This window comes from Pseudochaenichthys georgianus, chromosome 7, assembly GCF_902827115.2.
Source record: "Pseudochaenichthys georgianus chromosome 7, fPseGeo1.2, whole genome shotgun sequence".
NCBI lineage: Eukaryota > Metazoa > Chordata > Actinopteri > Perciformes > Channichthyidae > Pseudochaenichthys > Pseudochaenichthys georgianus.
This window is the reverse complement of record NC_047509.1, coordinates 120494-141957: the sequence shown is the minus strand read 5'-3', so window position 1 is coordinate 141957 and position 21464 is coordinate 120494. Positions and strand designations below refer to the sequence as shown.

General features: G+C 40.6%; 1 protein-coding gene across 2 annotated transcripts; it reads left to right on the top strand.

Annotated features, from left to right (window-relative positions):
- Nucleotides 1-760: 760 nt before the first annotated feature.
- cd63 (CD63 molecule) lies at nt 761-20783 on the top strand. 2 transcript variants are annotated; one of them, XM_034087689.1, is made up of 8 exons: nt 761-868; nt 2495-2579; nt 11287-11475; nt 13099-13173; nt 13648-13746; nt 14211-14354; nt 17017-17100; nt 20407-20783. In XM_034087689.1, the coding sequence occupies exons 2-8, from the start codon at nt 2514-2516 to the stop codon at nt 20470-20472; spliced, it is 723 nt and encodes a 240-aa protein (XP_033943580.1). In that variant the 5' UTR covers nt 761-868; nt 2495-2513; the 3' UTR covers nt 20473-20783. The 2 variants fall into 2 exon arrangements, with proteins under 2 accessions (XP_033943580.1, XP_033943582.1); XM_034087691.2 differs by having other exon boundaries at nt 768-868; nt 2498-2579.
- The last annotated feature ends 681 nt before the right edge of the window (nt 20784-21464 follow it).

Here is a 21464-nt window from a genome sequence, read left to right as displayed (position 1 = left end):
GTTTGTTTTGTGTTAAATAAAAACAGATATCAAACTAAGTAGGATTATTTTCTCTGAAACATACAGTTGGAAGACACATTTTTTTTGGAAAATGTGCAGACATATTGACGGATAAAATAATTAAAACAGATTAACGTTTACACGGAACGTTTTTATTTATATAGCACATTTCAACACAAGTAAAGTGCTTTACAACAAATGAACAGCAGAATCACATTATAGGTGAAATACTGTATGAGGACAAAGTGCATTTAATCCAGGATTATCTGTGATATAAAGTAATGCTCTGTTGATTTAAAGTCAATAAAGGTTTGTTGGATCCTGGAGAGTTTGCAGACTGCTGTGTGTGAACATCGTGACTCTTTTATTGCACATTCAAGGTGGTTAGAGTTTACAGGAAGTCATCTGGTCATAAATACGTGACAAAGAAACACCACACAACACATGTTCATTAACCTTTCAGGGGAACGTTTATTTAAGAAAATAGTAATATATCTGGGAACAAAACCATAGTTCTAAAATAAGTCATAATTTAAAAAAACGTCATAATTCTGAAAAAACTGTTTTACAAAAATATAAAAGTCAGATATTTTTTGTCTTGCTCTATTTCCCCCACTGAAAATTGGCATGGTCATTGGTCACATCCCAGAATGTATTTCTCATGTGACCCTAAACTCATAATCCTCTTCCGTTGAAGTCGTGGGAGTATATTTTGGCGAGGTGTGTATTTACCGAGCAGTCCCTGAACGCAGCACAGAGTCTATAAATACAGCGGTTTCTCCGGAGGAAGAACACACGGCTGAAGTTACTCCGTAATTAAACATTTCTCCGTCTCTCATCAGAGGATTTTAACAACTTTTCCTGAAAGGTAAACCTCAACAACACCGCTTCAAATCAAACCAACATTAATATATCCTAACTGTTACCCTGTACGCAACTTTATAGCTTCGGTTTAAACTTCATTACAAAGTGGTTAAAAGCAGTTTCCAGAGGCACATCCGGGATGGAAAGGTGTTTATTTAACACTGACTTAGTTATCAGACTGTAATATATTAAATAAGTGGAGTTGGCTGTGGTTAATGGAGTGATTAGGCCGGGACAAAGCCGTTATTGTGGGGAACTTCTCGGTGATTAACGGTCCGAGAACAGTTCTCTCAACGGAGGGGAAGTGTTGTGGGGCGAACCGCGGTTACACCTGTCGGCCACCGTACTTATCAGACACTCATTTACCACAGTAAAAGTAGAAGTACTCAGATCTTGTACTTTAGTAAAAGTAGAAGTACTCAGATCTTGTACTTTAGTAAAAGTAGAAGTACTCAGATCTTGTCATTTGAGTAAAGGTAGAAGTACTCAGATCGTGTACTTGAGTAAAAGTAGAAGTACTCAGATCGTGTACTTGAGTAAAAGCAGAAGTACTCAGATCTTGTGCTTGAGTAAAAGTAGAAGTACCAGAGTGTAGGAATACTCTGTAGTAAAAGTCCTGCATTCAAAATGTTCCTCAAGTGAAAGTAGAAAAGTATTCTCATCAAAATATAGTGAAAGACAGTAAAAGTAGTCGTTGTGCAGATTGGTCCATTTCCAGAATAATATATATGATATGTTTTATAATGATTGATCATGAAAGTGTTCTCAAAGCTGGTGAAGGTGCAGCTAGTCTGAAGTACTTTGTAGACTGCAGGGTAGCTTGTGGATTTACTCCAGGTGGAACTAAAGTGTGATTTAACACTAGATTAGATTTCACATCATTCATCCACATCTGTGAAGTAACTAAAGGTATTGAATCCATGTAGAGGAGGAAAAGTACACCATGTACCTCTGAACTGTAGTGGAGTAGAAGTACACAGTAGAAAACAATGGAAATAACTTTATTAATTTACCAATTCAAGATCAATAATGTCCATCTATCTATATGACTTTATGCTTCCCTACGTACTCCACTACGTGTTCCTGTTGTACCTTTAGGGATTCAGGGTTACATTGTTAAGTAAATGGAGACATCAAATAGTTAAATCAACGTTTAGAAAGCTGCTTGTTCATGAACGTACCAGAACTACAAATAGTTTGGTTTGAATATATGTATTTTATTTTTTATGTATTTTTTAGCTTAATTTGTTCACACTCACATGGGCTGTTCTGCCTTAAAATAGATAAATACATGTTGTCCATGGTTTGATTTGAATATATTTATTTATTTATTTTGTATGTATTTTTTTTTCACATATTTATTTATTTTAATTTATTATTTTTAACTTCATATTTTCACATATTTATGATTTTTTAATGTAGTTTTTTACTTTATTTTTCCACATATTTGTATTTTTAAAAGATTTTTTAAAGATTTGATTAACATTTGAAGTTACAGCCAAACAATGGGGGACATGTGTTCAGAGTGACGTACGCTCACCATCCGATGACTCATCTCTTCCACGCTGCGGCTGCTGACGTAATGACTGCACTTTTAAAATCAGTTATATGTATTTACGTTTCATTCCAGAAGCAGATCCTGAGCAGCCATGGGAGTCGAGGGAGGAATGAAATGCGTCAAGTTCCTGCTTTTCTTCTTTAACTTCATCTTCTGGGTGAGTGAGCGTGAAGTGGCCAAAAGGCGGACGTCTCCTGAAACATCACGGCAAACTGCTGCGCTTTACTCAATTCTATTTCAACGTCTTTTAGATAAAACAAGACATTCGAAGGCTTTTCTCGTTTTAAAACATTACATACAATCATTTAATTTAAAGAAATATATCAATAGGTTAATATTTCTCCCCTCACGTTTAGTTTTTAAAATAAATTGTGCATCTTAAAACATATTTGGGGACAAAACAAGACATTTATTGTGTGTGTGTGTGTGTGTGTGTGTGTGTGTGTGTGTCCTAGCATAGACGTTTATCTGGCATTTTCAGTTTTTTGTTCTTATTTAATTGAGAAATGAACCCGAAAAGGTAACATTTGTGACTATATACTGTATAGAAATCTCTAACTACGCCTTGCAAAGTTAGAGTAATGACAATAAAGATAATTCAGATTCTGAGCAGCTTTTCTTATGAGAAGATGTCAGAAAAGGCTGTTTCGAGCATTTAAAGATTTGTGGGTTTTTTCAGATTCACATTCGGGCTGCACGATTTTGGGAAAAAATCTAATTGCGATTTTTCTGACAAATATTGCGATTCGATTTGCGATATTTATTTTTAAGCGAAGTTTATTGTAAAATGCGGCCATGTCTCCGGCTAGGAAGGTCGCATCAACGTGCTCCCGTCTCTAGCACCCCGCAGCCCGAGCTACGAGTGAAAGAACTAAACTTACATGAAGCTTCCGTTGCTTTAAAGGCGAGCTTCAGTTTAAGATTCACGCTGTCATAGAAACACGTGATGGAGCGTCACTAACCTGACTCAGAAACCATCTAAAGCTCCATTGGAAGCCATTTGGAAAGGGCAGGCACTGTCCATCACCTTCTATCAGGGGCCACTTCTGATTGGTTAACAATGGCTGGTACATACGTGTGGAGCACAGCACTTCTGATTGGTTAACAATGGCTGGTACATGTGGAGCACAGCACTTCTGATTGGTTAACAATGGCTGGTACATGTGGAGCACAGCACTTCTGATTGGTGTGGATGACTGACACAATAAAAAAAAAAAAAAATTGTAAAACAAAATCGCAGGCTTTGCGATTTGATAATCGCATCATTTAAAATCGCGATTTCGATTTAAAATCCATTAATCGTTCAGCCCTAATTCACATCATATTTTTGGATTGTTCTTCGGAATAAAGAAGACATTTTTAGGTTGTTAGGAAACTTTCTCACAATGTCAGAGACCCATAGTCGATAACAGAACATACTTGTTGGCTGTAGAATAAACGATTAGTTTAATTGAAGAAAATATCAAGTATTGTGATAATCGATATATCATTTAAGTCGTTTTTCCAGACGTAAAATGTCAGAAAATGCAGTTTTTAGCGAGTCTGTAGTGTTGCTGCTTCTCTCTGCTTTACATCACATTGAAGTGAATATCTTTGGACCTTTAAAGACTACACCTTGGACTTTGAGGACATTTTATAGGGCAACTTATTAATGAAGGCTGTTGGACTGTTGCTGACAGTAGCAGACAAATTCAGTTTGAATGTGGATGTCCTGATTTGAGTATTCATGAATGCGTTGATGCACTTTCCAGCCTCTCAAATCTGTCGTTTTGCACGTTACAGTGAACTCCTTTGACCTTTGAGGAACCTGAATAAACATTTTGTAGAACAAATATAATACCGATACTGTGCAGACATCCTTTAAAGCAGGGGTGTCAAACTCAATTTCATCACGGGCCACATCAGCATTATGGCTGCACTCAAAGGGCCGGTTGTAACTTCAAGACTATATAAAAATACATATATAAATATTTAATATATATAAAATAATGTATTGTATTACTTTATTGCCTCTGCATTGGATTATTATCGGGTAGGGTAAAAACTTCATAAATAACTACGTCTGAAAGAAGAAGTCTGGGGCACATAAGTGCAAGTCTCTTCAGTGCGAATGTCACACAATTATTTTAAAAGAAAATCAAAATTCTGGAAAAAAAGTGACAATAAAAAAAAAATGTCAGATGCATTGTGGGACATGTAGTTTATGGACATCGTGCATCGGTAAATCGGCCTGTAACCGTATAATAAACATATTACATTCTTTCAGAGCTCTTGCGGGGCCACATGAAATGAAGTCGCGGGCCGGATTTGGCCCCCGGGCCTTGAGTTTGACACCCCTGCTTTAAAGTATCACAGAAGTTCAGCTTTAATGTGGATTTCAGTAATAAGTCATGCATTAATGTCTCGATGCTGCTTCCAGCGCCCACATATGGACATGTCCTGCTTTTCCCCGAGTCGCATCACATTAAAGTGAATATCTCTGGACATAGGATGGACACATTTCTATATTATCTGACATTTCTTCACAGAATAGTCGTTAAATAATCGGCGCTGAAAGGCAGCTTGTGTTGGCATCAAACAGGAAGTGAAGCGTTGTTATTTTGTCGGCTGTTAACGGCTCATCTTATTTCTGCGGCGTTTCTCATTCTTTATCCACCCCGTGACTTCGGGCTCGCTGCTGGTACTCCACTTCAAGCGTGACATCATGTGAAATCAGCTGACGGTGAACACACACACACACACACACACACACACACACACACACACTGACTGACTCACTCGTATATCCTCCGCACACTGACTCACCCCCCCCTGTTTAATATTGCTGGCTAGAGGAGGAAATTGGTCTCAGATATCCCAAGGTTATTTAATGGTTTAAAATCGTGTGTGATGTGTGTGTGTGTGTGTGTGTGTGTGTGTGTGTGTGTGATGTGTGTGGTGTGATGTGTGTGTGTGTGTGTGTGTTGTGCTGTGTGTGTGTGTGTTGTGTGTGTGTGTGTGTGTGTGTGTGTGTGTGTGTGTGTGTGGGTGTGTGTGTGTGTGTGTGTGTGTGTGGTGTGTCGTAGTGTTGTGGTGTGTGTGTGTGTGTGTGTGTGTGTGTGTGTGGTGTGTGGTGTGTGTGTGTGTGTGTGTGTGTGTGTGTGTGTGTGTGTGTGTGTGTGTGTGTGTGTGTGTGTGTGTGTGGAATGTGAGTCTTATGACCAGATTTCAGTGTACCGGCGTCATGTGACCTCTCCTTTCCCCTGACACACAGAGAGTGAACTGAGAGTGAAACGCAGCAGGAAGTCTTTATTTAATCTGCAGAACATTCATTTTCATTATCGATACGGCACGTTTGCTTTTCGGTAGACTGAGGCGCTTTAAAAGTAGCATTTAACAAAACGTTCTTAATACGTAAATACGGTGACTTTTCTCCCCGAACATTCAGTCTTTTAGTTTTGTTAATAAACTGAGAATCTGAAGTGTTTCTTTCGGACAAAACACCACATTTGTAGAACTGACTTTGGCATTGTTTCACTTTGTAAAGGCAAGGCAAGTTTATTTATATAGCACTTTCAACACAAGGCAATTCAAAGTGCTTTACACAAAATGAAAGACATTCAGCGTTAAAAAAGAAAAGCTAATAAAATAAATGTTAAAAGGAAAAGTACACGGATAGAAGTTACAGTGCAGTTTAGGATGTGAATAGTTCAGTATAGATGAACTGACCAATCGTGTGTGTGTGTGTGTGTGTGTGTGTGTGTGTGTGTGTGTGTGTGTGTGTGTGTGTGTGTGTGTGTGTGTGTGTGTGTGTGTGTGTGTGTGAGCTCTAAACTAATGAAGCTAAAGAAAACATTATATTAATATATTAGGTTACAACTGCATCGTGTTTTTAGTTCATCCAGACGTGAACATCCGGGTTATTGTTATCCCTTTATTCCTCTGTTTGCTCCGAGTTCACTCCGTTCTGTTTTCCTACAGACTCAGATCCAATATTTACCCTGGTGTTTCCACACACACACACACACACACACACACACACACACACACACACACACACACACACAGCAGGACCTGTGCACCTGCAGCTTCAGAGTCTCCAGTACTAAGCCCTTCTCTCGGTCGCAGATTAAACTCGTAAACAGAGTTGAATCCTCCATGACAGCAAGGAGATGCTCCTCGTCCCGCACAGAGCGGTTTGTCTGAGTCAATAAATGACCATGAAAGACACACGAGCCTTATCATGGCTCTGTGCGTCCGAGGCGCTGCACTGAACGTCCGCCGCCTGCTCGCAGAGACACGCCTGGTTAGCCAGCAGCACCAGATGCAGCCCCTCGCCCGCTTCCTGCTAGCTGCTGTGTTATTACTACAGGCGACCAATCAGCATCCTCTGCCGGTGACGCAGGAGGTCACCTGACCGTAGCAGCTGATGTGAGGACATGTGAGGATACTGTACTCGAGTCAAAGTACAAGTACTCGAGTTAAAGTACAAGTACTCGAGTTAAAGTACAAGTACTCAGATACTGTACTCGAGTCAAAGTACAAGTACTCGAGTTAAAGTACAAGTACTCAGATACTGTACTCGAGTCAAAGTACAAGTACTCAGATACTGTACTCGAGTCAAAGTACAAGTACTCAGATACTGTACTCGAGTCAAAGTACAAGTACTCAGATACTGTACTCGAGTCAAAGTACAAGTACTCAGATACTGTACTCGAGTCAAAGTACAAGTACTCAGATACTGTACTCGACTCAAAGTACAAGTACTCAGATACTGTACTCGAGTCAAAGTACAAGTACTCAGATACTGTACTCGACTCAAAGTACAAGTACTCAGATACTGTATTAACGGGCCCCGGGGCGGAATTATTAAAGACAGTGGTACCGTTAAGCTCCGACGTTATCGGCCTTTTTATCGGTACTGGAGACATTTAGAAAATATGTGTTGTATGTATTATTGCTACACAAACATTATATCGCAGTATTAGTGTCGCCAACTCCGTTTCTAATATGCAAAAAGGATGCAAAATGCATCTATGATGTATTTTCTATTTTCCAATCCAGACGAGAGATCTCTCTCTCTCCCCGTCTGTGTTAGGGGGCGGGGCGGTTCACACACACGCGGCTGCTACATGCCACACACACACACACACACACACACACACCTGACCGTAGCAGCTGATGTGAGGACATGTGAGGATACTGTACTCGAGTCAAAGTACAAGTACTCGAGTTAAAGTACAAGTACTCGAGTTAAAGTACAAGTACTCAGATACTGTACTCGAGTCAAAGTACAAGTACTCGAGTTAAAGTACAAGTACTCAGATACTGTACTCGAGTCAAAGTACAAGTACTCAGATACTGTACTCGAGTCAAAGTACAAGTACTCAGATACTGTACTCGAGTCAAAGTACAAGTACTCAGATACTGTACTCGAGTCAAAGTACAAGTACTCAGATACTGTACTCGAGTCAAAGTACAAGTACTCGAGTTAAAGTACAAGTACTCAGATACTGTACTCGAGTCAAAGTACAAGTACTCGAGTCAAAGTACAAGTACTCAGATACTGTACTCGAGTCAAAGTACAAGTACTCAGATACTGTACTCGAGTCAAAGTACAAGTACTCAGATACTGTACTCGAGTCAAAGTACAAGTACTCAGATACTGTACTCGAGTCAAAGTACAAGTACTCAGATACTGTACTCGAGTCAAAGTACAAGTACTCAGATACTGTACTCGACTCAAAGTACAAGTACTCAGATACTGTACTCGAGTCAAAGTACACACACACACACACACACACACACACACCACACACACACACACACACACACACACACACACACACACACACACACACACACACACACACACACACACACACACACAGCGGAGATGGCAGAGGGAACTAAGCTCCGAGGTGTGGTTAAACCTTACCCGTCTCGATGTGGACAACGCTCGTTGCCAAAAGTGCAATACGAGTTTAGCGTGTCAGGGCGTGAACACGGGCAATTTGTTTAAACAACACATTATGTCCCGTAATGTTCCGGTTCCACCACAACCTCCATCTTCCTCCAGAAGAACCGTGAGGCCTTTTGCAGTAACACAGATTCTTGTATGCTTCATGTTGATATTTAATAATATTTACAGCATGCACGAAGTGTCGCCATGGACAAGTGAAACATGAATACCTCTGAACTGTAGTGAGTAGAAGTACACCATGTACCTCTGAACTGTAGTGGAGTAGAAGTACACCATGTACCTCTGAACTGTAGTGAGTAGAAGTACACCATGTACCTCTGAACTGTAGTGAGTAGAAGTACACCATGTACCTCTGAACTGTAGTGAGTAGAAGTACACCATGTACCTCTGAACTGTAGTGAGTAGAAGTACACCATGTACCTCTGAACTGTAGTGGAGTAGAAGTACACCATGTACCTCTGAACTGTAGTGAGTAGAAGTACACCATGTACCTCTGAACTGTAGTGAGTAGAAGTACACCATGTACCTCTGAACTGTAGTGAGTAGAAGTACACCATGTACCTCTGAACTGTAGTGAGTAGAAGTACACCATGTACCTCTGAACTGTAGTGGAGTAGAAGTACACCATGTACCTCTGAACTGTAGTGAGTAGAAGTACACCATGTACCTCTGAACTGTAGTGAGTAGAAGTACACCATGTACCTCTGAACTGTAGTGAGTAGAAGTACACCATGTACCTCTGAACTGTAGTGAGTAGAAGTACACCATGTACCTCTGAACTGTAGTGAGTGGAAGTACACCATGTACCTCTGAACTGTAGTGGAAGTACACCATGTACCTCTGAACTGTAGTGGAAGTACACCATGTACCTCTGAACTGTAGTGGAAGTACACCATGTACCTCTGAACTGTAGTGAGTGGAAGTACACCATGTACCTCTGAACTGTAGTGAGTAGAAGTACACCATGTACCTCTGAACTGTAGTGAGTAGAAGTACACCATGTACCTCTGAACTGTAGTGAGTAGAAGTACACCATGTACCTCTGAACTGTAGTGAGTAGAAGTACACCATGTACCTCTGAACTGTAGTGGAGTAGAAGTACACCATGTACCTCTGAACTGTATTGAGTAGAAGTACACCATGTACCTCTGAACTGCAGTGGAGTAGAAGTACACCATGTACCTCTGAACTGTAGTGAGTAGAAGTACACCATGTACCTCTGAACTGTAGTAGAGTAGAAGTACACCATGTACCTCTGAACTGTATTGAGTAGAAGTACACCATGTACCTCTGAACTGCAGTGGAGTAGAAGTACACCATGTACCTCTGAACTGTAGTGAGTAGAAGTACACCATGTACCTCTGAACTGTAGTAGAGTAGAAGTACACCATGTACCTCTGAACTGTAATGGAGTAGAAGTACACCATGTACCTCTGAACTGTAGTGGAGTAGAAGTACACCATGTACCTCTGAACTGTAGTGAGTAGAAGTACACCATGTACCTCTGAACTGTAGTGAGTAGAAGTACACCATGTACCTCTGAACTGTAGTGAGTAGAAGTACACCATGTACCTCTGAACTGTAGTGGAAGTACACCATGTACCTCTGAACTGTAGTGAGTAGAAGTACACCATGTACCTCTGAACTGTAGTGGAGTAGAAGTACACCATGTACCTCTGAACTGTAGTGAGTAGAAGTACACCATGTACCTCTGAACTGTAGTGAGTAGAAGTACACCCATGTACCTCTGAACTGTAGTGAGTAGAAGTACACCATGTACCTCTGAACTGTAGTGAGTAGAAGTACACCATGTACCTCTGAACTGTAGTGGAAGTACACCATGTACCTCTGAACTGTAGTGAGTGGAAGTACACCATGTACCTCTGAACTGTAGTGCAGTAGAAGTACACCATGTACCTCTGAACTGTAGTGGAGTAGAAGTACACCATGTACCTCTGAACTGTAGTGGAGTAGAAGTACACCATGTACCTCTGAACTGTATTGAGTAGAAGTACACCATGTACCTCTGAACTGCAGTGGAGTAGAAGTACACCATGTACCTCTGAACTGTAGTGGAGTAGAAGTACACCATGTACCTCTGAACTGTAGTGGAGTAGAAGTACACCATGTACCTCTGAACTGTAGTGGAGTAGAAGTACACCATGTACCTCTGAACTGTAGTGAGTAGAAGTACACCATGTACCTCTGAACTGTAGTGGAGTAGAAGTACACCATGTACCTCTGAACTGTAGTGGAGTAGAAGTACACCATGTACCTCTGAACTGTAGTGAGTAGAAGTACACCATGTACCTCTGAACTGTAGTGAGTAGAAGTACACCATGTACCTCTGAACTGTAGTGGAGTAGAAGTACACCATGTACCTCTGAACTGTAGTGGAGTAGAAGTACACCATGTACCTCTGAACTGTAGTGGAGTAGATGTACACAGTAGAATAACATGGAAATACTCAATATTGTACTTAGGAACTTGAGTAAATGTACTTCGTTACTTCCCACCTCCTCAGTCTCTGTTTTGTTGACGCTCTGTTATCTGATCGTTTCTCAGGAAGCTGTCTCAACTTCCTCCGTCTGTTTCTCGTCAGTGACTCGTCTGGAGGAGGGTTTCTTTGAATGAACTGTGTATATAATGTGATATTTGCTCATAGTGTTAATGTAATCCATTCAGAGAAACGCGTCTGACTGAACTGTATTACGTTCTTCTAGTCAGTTCCTTATGAAACCCACGCATCCCGACCTCGCTGAGTGACATTCTTCCCTCTCATTCAAAACAAATGTAATTGTATTTAAACGTCCCGTCGTGGTGTTCCTTCTGCACGTGGCCTCGATGCTTTAATATGTTTATTTAAATGTGATATTGTAAGTGTGCCTGTCCATGCCCCCAGCTGTGCGGCCTGGCCCTGGTGGTGCTGGGGGTCCTGATGCAGGTGAACCTCCACAACACTCTGAATATCAAAGACCCTTCGGCCTCCGGAGCTCCCATCGTCGTCATCATCGTCGGCGTCGTCATCTTCTTCATCGCCTTCTTCGGCTGCTGCGGCGCCTGGAGGGAGAAATACTGCATGGTTACCACGGTAATACAAACAACAATAATAATAATGCATATTTATTTGGGTTCAACATGTGAGAAGTAGAAAGTACAGGTATTTGGGTTCAACATGTGAGAAGTAGAAAGTACAGGTATTTGAGTTCAACATGAGAGAAGTAGAAAGTAAAGGTATTTGAGTTCAACGTGTGAGAAGTAGAAAGTACAGGTATTTGGGTTCAACATGTAAGAAGTAGAAGGTACAGGTATTTGAGTTCAACATGTACGAAGTAGAAAGTACAGGTATTTGGGTTCAACATGAGAGAAGTAGAAAGTACAGGTATTTGAGTTCAACATGAGAGAAGTAGAAAGTACAGGTATTTGGGTTCAACATGTGAGAAGTAGAAAGTACAGGTATTTGAGTTCAACGTGTGAGAAGTAGAAAGTACAGGTATTTGGGTTCAACATGTAAGAAGTAGAAGGTACAGGTATTTGAGTTCAACATGTACGAAGTAGAAAGTACAGGTATTTGGGTTCAACATGAGAGAAGTAGAAAGTACAGGTATTTGTGTTCAACATGTACGAAGTAGAAAGTACAGGTATTTGTGTTCAACATGTGAGAAGTAGAAAGTACAGGTATTTGGGTTCAACACGTAAGAAGTAGAAAGTACAGGTATTTGTGTTCAACATGTACGAAGTAGAAAGTACAGGTATTTGAGTTCAACATGTAAGAAGTAGAAAGTACAGGTATTTGTGTTCAACATGTGAGAAGTAGAAAGTACAGGTATTTGGGTTCAACACGTAAGAAGTAGAAAGTACAGGTATTTGTGTTCAACATGTGAGAAGTAGAAAGTACAGGTATTTGGGTTCAACACGTAAGAAGTAGAAAGTACAGGTATTTGGGTTCAACACGTAAGAAGTAGAAAGTACAGGTATTTGTGTTCAACATGTGAGAAGTAGAAAGTACAGGTATTTGAGTTCAACATGTGAGAAGTAGAAAGTACAGGTATTTGTGTTCAACATGTGAGAAGTAGAAAGTACAGGTATTTGAGTTCAACATGTGAGAAGTAGAAAGTACAGGTATTTGGGTTCAACACGTAAGAAGTAGAAAGTACAGGTATTTGAGTTCAACATGTGAGAAGTAGAAAGTACAGGTATTTGGGTTCAACATGTAAGAAGTAGAAAGTACAGGTATTTGAGTTCAACATGTAAGAAGTAGAAAGTACAGGTATTTGAGTTCAACATGTAAGAAGTAGAAAGTACAGGTATTTGGGTTCAACATGTAAGAAGTAGAAAGTACAGGTATTTGAGTTCAACATGTAAGAAGTAGAAAGTACAGGTATTTGAGTTCAACATGTACGAAGTAGAAAGTACAGGTATTTGAGTTCAACATGTGAGAAGTAGAAAGTACAGGTATTTGGGTTCAACATGTAAGAAGTAGAAAGTACAGGTATTTGGGTTCAACATGTGAGAAGTAGAAAGTACAGGTATTTGGGTTCAACATGTGAGAAGTAGAAAGTACAGGTATTTGGGTTCAACATGTGAGAAGTAGAAAGTACAGGTATTTGGGTTCAACATGTTGAGAAGTAGAAAGTACAGGTATTTGGGTTCAACATGTGAGAAGTAGAAAGTACAGGTATTTGGGTTCAACATGTCTCTCTCGTCTCTCCAGTTTGCCGTCCTGGTCTTCATGATCATCATCATCGAGGTCGCAGCCGCCATCGCTGGATACGTGTACAGGAAAAAAGTGAGTGTCTGCTTCCTGTTGTGGGACTAAAGCAGGTATTTCAAAGGGGGAACATATGGAAATAGTGTTCGCTGTAATGAGTACCAGAATAACTGAATTCTGTGTCTTAAAATGGATCTGATTTCTACCTGCTGCCCCAGAAATAAGTGGCTTTCTCCTGAGGATATATTATGTATCGTGAAGAACAACGCAGTCACAAATAATCAAGTGGTGTTTGGTTCCTATTCATTCAGCCCTACTTGGTACACACACACACACACACACACACACACACCACACACACACACACACACACACACACACACACACATACACATACACATACACACAGAGCTCCGATTGAATGGACACAGTTCATATTCTGTGTTCAGCATCTGTTGGGTCAGATATGACGATGTTGGACAGAGGTGTTGAGGAAGAAGTGCAGTATTAAGCAACGTAGAAGTAAGTGTTGACGTGCCGTTTGTCCCTCAGCTCTCTGTGGTGGTGGAGGACAGCCTGGCAGACATGATCCACGAGTACAAGAACAGCACTGCTGACTTCAGGAAGACGGTGGACAAACTGCAAGAGGACGTGAGTCGAATGTTTGCGGACCGCTCCCTCTCGCAACATGCTGCTGCTCTGCTGACTCACTGACAACATGCTGCAATACAGGGAGGGACCCTGAAGGCAGCATCGCCCTGGGCCAATGGGATCTCTCCATGTGATTCTGGATTATTTTAGAATAAATTAAATCACTAAATATTAGTTTCTTGCTATTTTAAGCCAAACTTAATTATATTTTCTAATTAATATATTTTAAAAAGTCAGACAAAATACAATATATCAGTTTTTTTCTTTCTATTTGAAGCCCAATAATTAATATAAATAAAAAACTGGTAAAATATTGGTTTCTTTTAAGCCTAATGTATTTATTTAAAAAAACAAACCAAATATATAGATTTGTAAAAATATTTTCTAATTATTATATTTTGACCAATCATGAAACTCTGTGTCCGTTATTAAATGTTTTTAACGTGTGTTTCTTCGCCCTGCAGTGGAAGTGCTGCGGCTCCAACAGCTCCTCGGACTGGAGCGGCTTCGGCCCCGACGGCAAATCGGTGCCGGACTCGTGTTGTGTCAAAGTCACTCAGGACTGTGGAGTCGGAGTCATGACGGACGCCGCCAAAGTGCACCAGACGGTAAACTGATGCACAGCCTCTTCTCCACGTCTCCTTGACATCAACATGTGTCCCCTCTTCCTCATGTCTCCTCTACATCAACATGTGTCCCCTCTTCTCCACGTCTCCTTGACATCAACATGTGTCCCCTCTTCTCCACGTCTCCTTGACATCAACATGTGTCCCCTCTTCCTCATGTCTCCTCTACATCAACATGTGTCCCCTCTTCCTCATGCCTCTTCTACATCAACATGTGTCCCCTCTTCTCCACGTCTCTTCTACATCAACATGTGTCCCCTCTTCTCCACGTCTCTTCTACATCAACATGTGTCCCCTCTTCCTCATGCCTCTTCTACATCAACATGTGTCCCCTCTTCTCCACGTCTCTTCTACATCAACATGTGTCCCCTCTTCTCCATGTCTCTTCTTCATCAACATGTGTCCCCTCTTCCTCATGTCTCTTCTACATCAACATGTGTCCCCTCTTCTCCATGTCTCTTCTACATCACCATGTGTCCCCTCTTCTCCATGTCTCTTCTACATCAACATGTGTCCCCTCTTCTCCATGTCTCTTCTACATCAACATGTGTCCCCTCTTCCTCATGTCTCTTCTACATCAACATGTGTCCCCACTTCTCCATGTCTCTTCTTCATCAACATGTGTCCCCTCTTCTTCATGTCTCTTCTACATCAACATGTGTCCCCTCTTCTCCATGTCTCTTCTCCATCAACATGTGTCCCCTCTTCTCCATGTCTCTTCTACATCAACATGTGTCCCCTCTTCTTCATGTCTCTTCTACATCAACATGTGTCCCCTCTTCCTCATGCCTCTTCTACATCAACATGTGTCCCCTCCCCTCTTCCGCATGCCTCTTCTACATCAACATGTGTCCCCTCTTCTTCATGTCTCTTCTACATCAACATGTGTCCCCTCTTCCTCATGCCTCTTCTACATCAACATGTGTCCCCTCTTCCGCATGCCTCTTCTACATCAACATGTGTCCCCTCTTCCTCATGTCTCTTCTACATCAACATGTGTCCCCTCTTCTCCATGTCTCTTCTACATCAACATGTGTCCCCTCTTCTCCATGTCTCTTCTACATCAACATGTGTCCCCTCTTCTTCATGTCTCTTCTACATCAACATGTGTCCCCTCTTCTTCATGTCTCTTCTACATCAACACGTGTCCCTCTTCTTCATGTCTCTTCTACATCAACATGTGTCCCCTCTTCTTCATGTCTCTTCTACATCAACATGTGTCCCCTCTTCCTCATGCCTCTTCTACATCAACATGTGTCCCCTCCCCTCTTCCGCATGCCTCTTCTACATCAACATGTGTCCCCTCTTCTTCATGTCTCTTCTACATCAACATGTGTCCCCTCTTCTTCATGCCTCTTCTACATCAACATGTGTCCCCTCTTCTTCATGTCTCTTCTACATCAACATGTGTCCCCTCTTCTTCATGTCTCTTCTACATCAACATGTGTCCCCTCTTCTTCATGTCTCTTCTACATCAACATGTGTCCCCTCTTCCTCATGCCTCTTCTACATCAACATGTGTCCCCTCTTCTCCATGTCTCTTCTACATCAACATGTGTCCACTCTTCTTCATGTCTCTTCTACATCAACATGTGTCCCCTCTTCATGTCTCTTCTACATCAACATGTGTCCCCTCTTCTTAATGTCTCTTCTACATCAACATGTGTCCTCTCTTCTTCATGTCTCTTCTACATCAACATGTGTCCCCTCTTCTCCATGTCTCTTCTACATCAACATGTGTCCCCTCTTCTTCATGTCTCTTCTACATCAACATGTGTCCCCTCTTCTTCATGTCTCTTCTACATCAACATGTGTCCCCTCTACTTCATGTCTCTTCTACATCAACATGTGTCCCCTCTTCTTCATGTCTCTTCTACATCAATATGTGTCCCCTCTTCTTCATGTCTCTTCTACATCAACATGTGTCCCCTCTTCTTCATGTCTCTTCTACATCAACATGTGTCCCCTCTTCTCCATGTCTCTTCTACATCACCATGTGTCCCCTCTTCTCCATGTCTCTTCTACATCAACATGTATCCCCTCTTCTCCATGTCTCTTCTACATCAACATGTGTCCCCTCTTCTTCATGTCTCTTCTACATCAACATGTGTCCCCTCTTCCTCATGTCTCTTCTACATCAACATGTGTCCCCACTTCTCCATGTCTCTTCTTCATCAACATGTGTCCCCTCTTCTTCATGTCTCTTCTACATCAACATGTGTCTCCTCTTCTTCATGTCTCCTCTACATCAACATGTGTCCCCTCTTCTTCATGTCTCTTCTACATCAACATGTGTCCCCTCTTCTTCATGTCTCTTCTACATCAACATGTGTCCCCACTTCTCCATGTCTCTTCTTCATCAACATGTGTCCCCTCTTCTTCATGTCTCTTCTACATCAACATGTGTCCCCTCTTCTTCATGTCTCTTCTACATCAACATGTGTCCCCTCTTCTTAATGTCTCTTCTACATCAACATGTGTCCCCTGTTCTTCATGTCTCTTCTACATCAACATGTGTCCCCTCTTCTCCATGTCTCTTCTACATCAACATGTGTCCCCTCTTCTTCATGTCTCTTCTACATCAACATGTGTCCCCTCTGTGTAAAGAGACACTCTGGTCATATTTCTTCTTCTGTGGTTTCAGGGCTGCCATGACGCGTTGGTGAAGCTGCTGCAGGACAATCTGCTGTGGGTGATCGTCGGAGTGCTCGTCATCGCCGTCTTGCAGGTAACACTCATCACAGGACAGAAAATATATAATCTGAACATACACTGAGCCGTCCCACGACTACAAAGAGACACTTAAAGACTACAGAGAGACACATGCGAACCAGGAAGAGACTTAAAATGACCACAATTAACATACAACAACTGTAAATACACACATGACCACAAAGAGACAAATATAGACTACAGAGACAGGTACAAACCAGGAAGAGACCTACAAAGATTACAGACTACAAAGAGAAGTATAGAGACTACAAAGAGACGATTAGAGACTACAAAGAGAAGTATAGAGACTACAAAGAGAAGATTAGAGACTACAGAGAGACGATTAGAGACTACAAAGAGACGATTAGAGACTACAAAGAGACGATTAGAGACTACAGAGAGAAGTATAGAGACTACAGAGAGAAGTATAGAGACTACAGAGAGAAGTATAGAGACTACAGAGAGAAGTATAGAGACTACAGAGAGAAGTATAGAGACTACAGAGAGACAATTGGAGACTACAAAGAGACAATTGGAGACTACAAAGAGACAATTGGAGACTACAAAGAGAAGTATAGAGACTACAGAGAGAAGTATAGAGACTACAAAGAGACGATTAGAGACTACAAAGAGAAGTATAGAGACTACAGAGAGACGATTAGACTACAAAGAGAAGTATAGAGACTACAAAGAGAAGTATAGAGACTACAGAGAGACGATTAGAGACTACAAAGGGAAGTATAGAGAATACAAAGGGAAGTATAGAGACTACAAAGGGAAGTATAGAGAATACAAAGAGAAGTATAGAGACTACAAAGGGAAGTATAGAGACTACAAAGAGAAGTATAGAGAATACAAAGAGAAGTATAGAGACTACAAAGAGAAGTATAGAGACTACAGAGAGACGATTAGAGACTACAAAGGGAAGTATAGAGAATACAAAGGGAAGTATAGAGACTACAAAGGGAAGTATAGAGAATACAAAGAGAAGTATAGAGACTACAAAGGGAAGTATAGAGAATACAAAGAGAAGTATAGAGACTACAAAGGGAAGTATAGAGAATACAAAGAGAAGTATAGAGAATACAAAGGGAAGTATAGAGAATACAAAGAGAAGTATAGAGACTACAAAGGGAAGTATAGAGAATACAGAGAGAAGTATAGAGACTACAAAGGGAAGTATAGAGAATACAGAGAGAAGTATAGAGACTACAAAGAGACGATTAGAGACTACAAAGAGAAGTATAGAGACTACAAAGAGAAGTATAGAGACTACAAAGAGACGATTAGAGACTACAAAGAGAAGTATAGAGACTACAAAGAGACGATTAGAGACTACAAAGAGAAGTATAGAGACTACAAAGAGACGATTAGAGACTACAAAGAGAAGTATAGAGACTACAAAGAGACGATTAGAGACTACAAAGGGAAGTATAGAGAATACAAAGAGAAGTATAGAGACTACAAAGAGACGATTAGAGACTACAAAGAGAAGTATAGAGACTACAAAGAGACGATTAGAGACTACAAAGAGAAGTATAGAGACTACAAAGAGACGATTAGAGACTACAAAGAGAAGTATAGAGAATACAGAGAGAAGTATAGAGACTACAAAGAGACGATTAGAGACTACAAAGGGAAGTATAGAGAATACAAAGAGAAGTATAGAGAATACAGAGAGAAGTATAGAGACTACAAAGAGACGATTAGAGACTACAAAGAGAAGTATAGAGAATACAGAGAGAAGTATAGAGACTACAAAGAGAAGTATAGAGACTACAAAGAGAAGTATAGAGACTACAAAGAGAAGTATAGAGACTACAAAGAGACAATTAGAGACTACAAAGAGAAGTATAGAGACTACAAAGAGACGATTAGAGACTACAAAGAGAAGTATAGAGACTACAAAGAGACAATTAGAGACTACAAAGAGACGATTAGAGACTACAAAGAGAAGTATAGAGAATACAGAGAGAAGTATAGAGACTACAAAGAGACGATTAGAGACTACAAAGAGAAGTATAGAGACTACAAAGACAATTAGAGACTACAAAGAGAAGTATAGAGACTACAAAGAGAAGTATAGAGACTACAAAGAGACAATTAGAGACTACAAAGAGAAGTATAGAGACTACAAAGAGACGATTAGAGACTACAAAGAGAAGTATAGAGACTACAAAGAGACAATTAGAGACTACAAAGAGACGATTAGAGACTACAAAGAGAAGTATAGAGAATACAGAGAGAAGTATAGAGACTACAAAGAGACAATTAGAGACTACAAAGAGAAGTATAGAGAATACAGAGAGAAGTATAGAGACTACAAAGAGACGATTAGAGACTACAAAGAGAAGTATAGAGACTACAAAGACAATTAGAGACTACAAAGAGAAGTATAGAGAATACAGAGAGAAGTATAGAGACTACAAAGAGACGATTAGAGACTACAGAGAAGTATAGAGACTACAAAGAGACAATTAGACTACAGAGAGAAGTATAGAGACTACAGAGAGACGATTAGAGACTACAGAGAGAAGTACAGAGACTACAGAGAGAAGTATAGAGACTACAGAGAGAAGTATAGAGACTACAGAGAGACGATTAGAGACTACAAAGAAGTATAGAGACTACAGAGAGACGATTAGAGACTACAGAGAGACGATTAGAGACTACAGAGAGACGATTAGAGACTACAGAGAGAAGTATAGAGACTACAAAGAGAAGTATAGAGACGACAAAGAGACGATTAGAGACTACAGAGAGAAGTATAGAGACTACAAAGAGAAGTATAGAGACGACAAAGAGACGATTAGAGACTACAAAGAGACTACAAAGAGAAGTATAGAGACTACAAAGAGAAGTATAGAGACTACAGAGAGACGATTAGAGACTACAAAGAGACGATTAGAGACTACAGAGAGAAGTATAGAGACTACAGAGAGACGATTAGAGACTACAGAGAGAAGTATAGAGACTACAAAGAGACGATTAGAGACTACAAAGAGACTAGAGAGACGATTAGAGACTACAAAGAGACGATTAGAGACTACAGAGAGACGATTAGAGACTACAAAGAGACGATTAGAGACTACAGAGAGAAGTATAGAGACTACAGAGAGACGATTAGAGACTACAGAGAGAAGTATAGAGACTACAAAGAGACGATTAGAGACTACAGAGAGACGATTAGAGACTACAAAGAGAAGTATAGAGACTACAGAGAGACGATTAGAGACTACAGAGAGACACATAACGGTGTTTTTGACTCTGCTGAAGGTCATAAATAAAGGTTTAAAATGTGTAAATGTTTGTTTTTCTGCAGGTCTTGGGCATCGTGTTCGCCTGCTGTCTGATGAGAGGAATCCGCAGTGGATACGAGGTCATGTGATCACGAGGTCATGTGATCACCTCCACATTGTTCAGGAGCTTCATGTGGAAAACTTTATTAACATTCATCTTCAGACGTTATGCAATTTCTCCCGATTTCATTTCGGATTGTATTTTCACTGGTTAACGAACTCTCCGCCACCGTGTAGCAAATGATTCATGTCTATTTTATCTCACCGTACGGTTGATTATTGTTGGTTTTGAGGAATTATAACATCGTTTATTGTTCTGTTTCGACACTTTAGATCTGATTTATGTATTGCTGGTTCCCTGTGTCTGTTTTTATTAAAGACCCTTTAAATTAAACCTGAATTTGCCTCAAGTGTCGGCTATATTTAGCATATTACTCAAAACATGGCTAAATGTTACACCTTTCCCTCTATACTGAACGCGTTTAATAACCCTTTTCATTTTAAGATTATACAACTTATTAGTTATTAGTGAGTCAGTTAGTAAGGGGGTGAGTTAGGCCCAATCCCAAACCATACCCCTCCGTGGAGTGACACACGAGGCTCCCTCCTGTCAGATGGAGGGAGTAAATACAGCGGCAAGCTTTGGGACGGCCTCCCCTCTCTCCGGCAGAAACAGGAAATGCCGTAACTATGTAACAACGGTTTCAAATCAGCTCCTAGACAAAACATTTACTCAAATAAAACTCCAAACATCTTTCATTGTGTTTCAAAGCTCTTTTAGTTTTAAACCTGATGTTTATAAGCTTCATAGTTTTTGCAACGGTCTGTAAATATACACAACTTTATAATAAAATGCACACATTTACCTTTTTCTAGACTAAACACAGGTTTGATCCTAAGTTAAAAACATATGGGGTTATCAGGAGGTCGTTAACATCGCAGTTTATCAGTGGATGTTTGCAGGAACTACTTGTAAACAGCGTGTTTCCTGACGGACACACACAGCGTGACTCCGGTCAGGTGGAGACCGGTCTCCAGTCAGCACCGATGCAGACTCGCTGTTTGAGGGCTTGATAGCCCA

Bases quoted from the DNA above. Each gene is read 5' to 3' on its own strand.
- cd63 (XM_034087689.1), top strand. From the start codon at position 2,514: ATGGGAGTCGAGGGAGGAATGAAATGCGTCAAGTTCCTGCTTTTCTTC. The intron at 13,174-13,647 runs GTGAGTGTCTGC...TTTGTCCCTCAG, and splicing joins GATACGTGTACAGGAAAAAA to CTCTCTGTGGTGGTGGAGGA. The intron at 17,101-20,406 runs GTAACACTCATC...GTTTTTCTGCAG, and splicing joins TCGTCATCGCCGTCTTGCAG to GTCTTGGGCATCGTGTTCGC.